Raw genomic sequence first — 6,618 nt, 5'->3', positions numbered from 1 at the left:
AAAAAAAATGCAATCCAAATGCAATAATTTCTCTTTCCTCTTTAACAGGTAATCAGTATCTGTATGTTCAAATAAGAGTGATAATAATCATATACTGATCAGGAATATTCACGCTCTGCTCATTATCACCTGGCATCTCATAAAGACTGAACTAGTCTTGAAAATAAGTTATAAGTAGAAACATGTAAATGAATACATAAATGTGTGTGCTGAGTCTCCATTAAAAACAATGTCAACAATAAAACCTCAGCCAAAGATTTCAAGCGAGTTCCTACGTTACCCGTATTCCATGCCTGTAAGTTCTATAGCATTCATGCTTTCAACAGGCGTCAGAAATGACCCCTATTAACATTTCTGTCCACATTTCAGACTCTGAAAACCCCATACTGTTCTCCTATTTTCCATTATAAAAATGTAATTACCTCTCTGATACTTCCTTGAAAATATCATTGAAATTTACAGAAGGGGGGGTGTAGGCAAAAAGTGACTCTAAGATAACGTGTACATTAACGTAGAAAAGGCACATTACCTCCGTAACAAATAAGCTCTGTGCTTCCTCTTGCGCATCTGCGGGGACCGTGGAGCACATGTAGCGACCCTGTCGTCTCAGAGTGGCCGTCTGTGAAGGAAAGCATGGGGAGAGGGTTTGGTTACTGGAAGATGGAAAGGCACCAGCCTCGGGGTGCAGCCGGGCCTCGCATGGAGACAGTCCCTTCTTCAGTCTCCACCAGTCCTGCAGAGACAGCTCTTCTCCTTCCTCCTTGGGTCACACACCACGGATCCCTTTTGGTGCCAGAAAGTTCAAAGACGGGCATGGGGCAATGGCTCCCACTTCTTTCTGAGTCAGAGCCCCAGTGAGCCCTCCAGGGAGTCCTTCCGCTCCCACCAGGCAGGGTAGGCCCCCTTTCAGAAACCCTAAACCTCGCCAGCCCCAAGTGCTTGAGCTAGTCCCACTACATTGCCTTTTACTTGTCTTAATTGCCTTTTTCTAGTGTAAAATAGACATACCATAAAATTTACCATTTTAACTTTTTTCCAGATTTTATTTCATTTTTTTTTAAGTTTATTTCTTTACTTTGAAAGACAGCGAGAGCAAGAGCTGGGGAGGGGAAGAGAGAGGGGGAGAGAGAATCCCAAGCAGGCTCCACACTGCCAGCGCAGAGCCCAATGCAGGACTGGAACTCATGAGCTGTGAGCTCATGACCTAAGCCAAAATCTAGAGTCAGACACTTAATGAACTGAACCAACCAGGCGCCCCAATTTTATTTTTTTTAAGCAAACTCTACACCCAATATGGGCTCGAACTCATGACCTTGAGATCAAGAGTCACATGCTCTACCTACTGAGCCAGCCAGGCACCCCCATTTAACCACTTTCAAAAAGTGTACATTTCAGTGGCATTAAGTACATTCACATTGCTGTGCAACCATCATCACATCCATGTTTTCTTTTTTCCAGTTCTATTGAGAAATAATGGACATACATCACTGTATAAGTTTAAGGCATATACAGCATGATGGTTTGATTTACATCTATTGTGAAATGAGGACCACGATAGGTTCAGCTAATGTCTATTCTCTCACTCAAATACAATAAAAAGAAAGGGAAAAGGGAAAAAAAACCTTTTCTCCTTGTGATAGGATTTGCTCGCTTAAGAACTGTCCTAGATACCACACAGCCGTGTTCACTGCAGTCTCCAGGTTGGACCTCACATCCCTAGTCCTTATTTATCTTATGACTGGAAGTTGGACGTTTTGATCTCCTGCATCCAATTCTTCCGCCCCATACCCTCCATCTTTGGTAACCACAAGGCTGATCTCTTTTTCTATGCCTTTTTGTCTTGTTCTGTTTTATTCCACATATACGTGAGATCACACAGTATTTGTCTTTGTGTTTGATTCATTTCACTTAGCACGATGCCTGCAAGGTCCATCATGTTTTTGCAAATGGTAGGATATCCTCATTTTTTATGGCTTAATATTATTCCATTGTAGATATATATCACAACTTCTTTACCCATTCATCTAACAGTGGATGCTTAAGTTGTTTCCCTGTCTTGGCTACTGTAAACAACGCTGCTATAAACACTGGGGTACAGATATCTTTTCAAATTAGTGTTTTTATTTCCTTTGGATACAGTCCCATAAATGGGATTACTGGATCATACTGTAATTCTACTTTTAATTTTTTTTAAGTATTTCTTTTTAAGTTTTTTATTTTGAGAGAGACAACGTGAGTGGGGGAGGGGCAGAGAGCGAGAACAGAATTCCAAACGGACTGCCAGCTGCCAGCTGCAGACCCCAACGCTGGGCCAGAACCCCCAACCTGATATCATGAACTGAGCCAAAACCAAGAGTCAGACGCTTAACCAGCTGAGCCACCCAGAAGCCCCTCTCTATTTTTAATCTTTTGAGCGTCCTCCATACTGTTTTCCACAGTGGCTGCACTAAACCACAATCCTACCAACAGTGCACAAGGGTTTCGTTGTCTCCACATCCGTGCCAGCATCTGTTCTCTCTTATCTTTTTGATGACAGCCATTCTAGCAGGCATATCACAATATCTCATTGTGATTTTGATTTGCATTTCCCTAACAACTAGTGATGGTGAACTCTTTTCATGTACTTGTTGGCTTTTTGTATAACTTCTTCAGAAAATTGTCTTTTCAGGTCCTTTGCCATTTTTAATCTGGGTTATTTTTGTTGTTGTTGTTGTTGTTGAGTTCTATGAGTTCTTCATATATTTTGGATATTAACCCCCAGATATGTGGTTTGCAAATATTTTTTTCCCATTCCATAGGTTATCTCTTCACATTATTGATGATTTATTTTGCTGTGCAGAAGCTTTTGAGTTTGGTGTGGTCACATTTGTTTTTTCATGTTTTTTTAAATTGTGTTTCTTGTGTTTTAGGTATTAATGCCCCCCAAAACAATTATCAAGACCCACGTTAAGGAGCTTTATTCCTATGTTCTCTTCTAGGAGTTTCATGATTTCAGGTGTTACATATAAGTCTTTAATCCATTTTGAGTTCATTTTCACGAGTAGTGTAAGACATGGGTCCAGTTTCATTCTTTTACATGGGAATAGCCAATTATCCCAGCAACATTTATTGCCTTTTCTCCATTTAGTATTATTGGCTCCCTTGTCAAATATTAGTTGACCGTATATGCTTGGGTTTATTTGGGGCTCTGGATTCTGTTCCACTGTTCTACTTGTCTGTTTTTATGCCTATACCATACTATTTTGATGACTACAGCTTTATAGCAGAGCTTGAAATCAGGATGTGTGATGCTTCCTGCTGTGTTCTTCTATCTAAAGATTTCTTCGGCTCTTTGAGGTCTTTTGTGGTTCCAAATGAGTTTTAGGACTATTTTTTCTACTTCACATTCATCTCTTACTTGCCTTTTATGTCCATGCTTGGTCACTGCCACACCCCCAGTGCCTCACAGCATGGTAACCAGGCAAGTAGAAGGTGCTCAATCACTATTCGTTGAATGGATCTATGAATTGTGAATGCTACCTCCCCTCAAGAGGCTCAAATGCTTACTTTAAATAATAAAATGCCTCATGACTTTAGGCAGGAGCAAATCCACTCTAATTAACATCATTTGGAAGGGACTATTTTGCCAATATGAGGAAACCGGACCTCAGGCTTCAGAAAGAAATGTTCTAGATGTTTTCTCCCATGGACTGTAATCCTTGGATACTATTAACAGATCATAGTTACAAAAACAGCATACATGGAAAATATTTTGCAAAGAGAGTCTACCCTGTGGTAGCTCTTCATGGCTACTTACTAAACTGGGATCCCCTAGCATCTGTCCCAGATGTTTTTCTTTCTTTGGCTGGAGGAAGCTTGGATCAAATGTGTGATCTCCCTCCCCTCCGGCACAGGTTGAAAACTTCAGTGCATATATTTTGTATGTAATTTAATTTTATTTCCTGCCCCTGTTTTCTCAATGTTGTGTCTCCTTCATCTATTTAACTCTTTTTTGGATGGTGTCAATCTTTGAAAGTAATCTCAAACCCTGTTTTTAGAATAAGCCTCCTTATTCTAAAGGAAAGGAAAGAAGGAACTCCATTCCCCACTGAAGTCCTTCATGGGTGAATTCTTAATTCATTCACTCTCCAAAAGGGCTCTGAAGGCCCTTGGTCTTGGTTTTTTTGCAACTATCACAAATGGTGAATCTTATTACTCTCACCTGTTCCCAAGAAATGCCATCGAGACGTGTGATGATAAGCACCGAGGAGGCATAATCTATTCAAAACGTTTCCAAGTAACACAGTGATTATTAAGAGATTGTCAGAACTGTTAAAAATCAGGAATAAGAAAAGGGAAATTGTTTAAGAAACTGTGTATGCTTCAAAGAAGGATACATTCTATATCCCTACTTGATGTATTTTGATCTATCATGATTTTTGAAACTAATTGTTACACTTTTAAAATGTTCAGGAAATGCTCAGTTCAAAAAAGTCACTTCCAGCCCATTTCCCATCACACCACTAGTCAAAAGACAAAATGTATTATGTTTTTCCAGTGGGATTACCAACTCAAGAAACTTTTTGTTTAAGGTTTTATTTTTAAGTAATCTCCACCCCAAAGTGGGGCTTGAATTCACAATCCCAAGATCAAGAGTTGCACACTCTAATGAATGAGCCAGTCAGGTGCCCCTCAAGAAACTTTAATTATGTGACACTTTTCCAAATACTCCTCTAAGGTGAGAGAAATAGATATGGATCAGAGACAATGCCATTATGTTCTCACTTTAAAAAGAAAGCAACTTTGATCCTTAAAGAGAGACCTGGCCTTTAGCAGATAAGAGAGCACTAGGCATAAATAAACCAATCATCTGTGTACTTACCACCACCCACCAGTACCAGAATGCTAGGTTTGAGTCCATTACTGATCAAGTCCTAGCTCTGATTTTGACAAAGCTTAGTTTTCCCACAAGAGCCCTTTTTCCTCTGGAGACTTCATCCAAATAAACAGCAAATTTTTAAAAAACCATTCACTTACATGAGACACACTTCTGTAGTACACATCTAGCTTCATGTTATTTTTATGTCTAATTCTTGTTGTATACAAAATTGGATGTTTTAGATAACCTCTTTTCTATATAGCTGGCTGCTATCCTTCCCTATATATGACTGCTGTCCCTCACACCAAAAGGTGCAGACAGTTTTCCTCTCCTTAAACCCGGGCTGGCTTTGACCAATCAGATGAGGCAGAAATGGCACTGTGGCAGTTCCAAACTTAGCCTTTAGGAGAACTAGCAGCTCTGTTCCTCCTTCTTAAAAGACGCGGACATAAAAAGCCACAAAAAAAGGTCTACTACTTCAGACCACTATGCTATGAGCAAGTCCAAACTAGCTATATGGAGAGACCACATATAGAAAGATGCCCCACCAGCCCACAGCTGGTTCCAGCCATCCTGGTTGAGGTACCACAGTGTAAGTAAGGAAGCCTTCTTGGACATTCCAGGCTCTGCCGACAGCAAGTCAAGCAGAACTACACCGCTGAGCCTGGATCAGATTTCAGAATCGTGGGAAATGAAAAATTATTGTCCTGAATTAACTAGGCTTTGGAGTGGTTTGTTACTCAGCAATAGCTAACTGTAACAAGACGCTAAGAGATTAGGAACACGTCTTAATTAACGTACTGAAGAATACTGCTCTTTTCATGAAAATGTTTTCAAATACTAATCACAATATAGAGGTAGGACAGAAGCACTGAAGGGATACATGAAACCGCAACTTGGTTTCTTCATTTACCTTTCTTGGGACATGTGTCAATGTCCTAAGAGTAGACAAGCAAAATAGAAAAAAAAAATGTCTGTTACACTTTGAGAGTAGTTATCAATGGTTTCTCGTCCTCCAAAACATTGTACTGACCATTTTACAGTTCAGCATAAATATCACTTCATCCATCCATCCATCCATCCATCCATCCATCCATCCACCCACCCATTCAACCATCTGCTGTGTCACTACTTTCTACCACCAGACACTGAACTAGCAGTCAAGACACCAACTTTAATGAAATATAGTTGCTGTTCCTATAAAGCTTACAGTCTGAAGACAGAGGAAGATGAGGAAATAAATTATCAGAGAGCCACAAGTACTACAGAGGAATATGAGAGAAAGGGGCACAGAAGCACAGGCTGGCATGAAAGGAAAGAATGGGGGAATCTAAATCCAATGGGGAGGGGAAAAGAACATTGGGAAGATGTGCACCAAGGCAAAAACACTCAAGCTAAATTGTGCAGGATGAGTACAAGTACAAAAGGGGGGGAAGCTTGGGAGACACGCTTACCCTTGTAAAGTTAAAAGAGCAAAATCAAGACATAATAAATGAGATTATCTCTTTGCACACACAGAAGAGACCCGTTAAATCCTAGAACTATAAATATACCTTACCCCAAAGGAAAAACTGCCCAGAACACTAATTAAAGAACACCTAAGAATTAAAAACCCTACCAACCTATAGCCTAATCAATAGTTTTAACTCATCTGGGGGAAAGAATGGGCCAACAGAAAGAACAGGGCTTGTATGACTAGAGCAATTTTGTCAGTGTCTTTATCACCATTTAAAAGGAAAGGCTGGAATCCCATCAGGCCG

General features: G+C 40.1%; 1 protein-coding gene across 23 annotated transcripts in view; it reads right to left on the bottom strand.

Annotated features, from left to right (window-relative positions):
• Positions 1-6,618, bottom strand: part of DOCK9 (dedicator of cytokinesis 9) — a 290,375-nt gene that overhangs the window by 135,004 nt on the left and 148,753 nt on the right. For all 23 annotated transcript variants that reach the window (XM_040487180.1, XM_040487195.1, XM_040487189.1 and 20 more), the window contains exon 3: positions 530-619. In XM_040487180.1, coding sequence (XP_040343114.1) covers positions 530-619 — 90 coding nt within the window. The remainder of the gene's footprint in view (positions 1-529; positions 620-6,618) is intronic.

This window comes from Herpailurus yagouaroundi, unplaced genomic scaffold (genome assembly GCF_014898765.1).
Source record: "Herpailurus yagouaroundi ecotype Mexico unplaced genomic scaffold, PumYag 164, whole genome shotgun sequence".
In the NCBI taxonomy this organism is placed as follows: domain Eukaryota; kingdom Metazoa; phylum Chordata; class Mammalia; order Carnivora; family Felidae; genus Herpailurus; species Herpailurus yagouaroundi.
The sequence above is the reverse complement of the archived record's forward strand: the minus strand, read 5'-3'. Positions and strand labels throughout refer to the sequence as shown.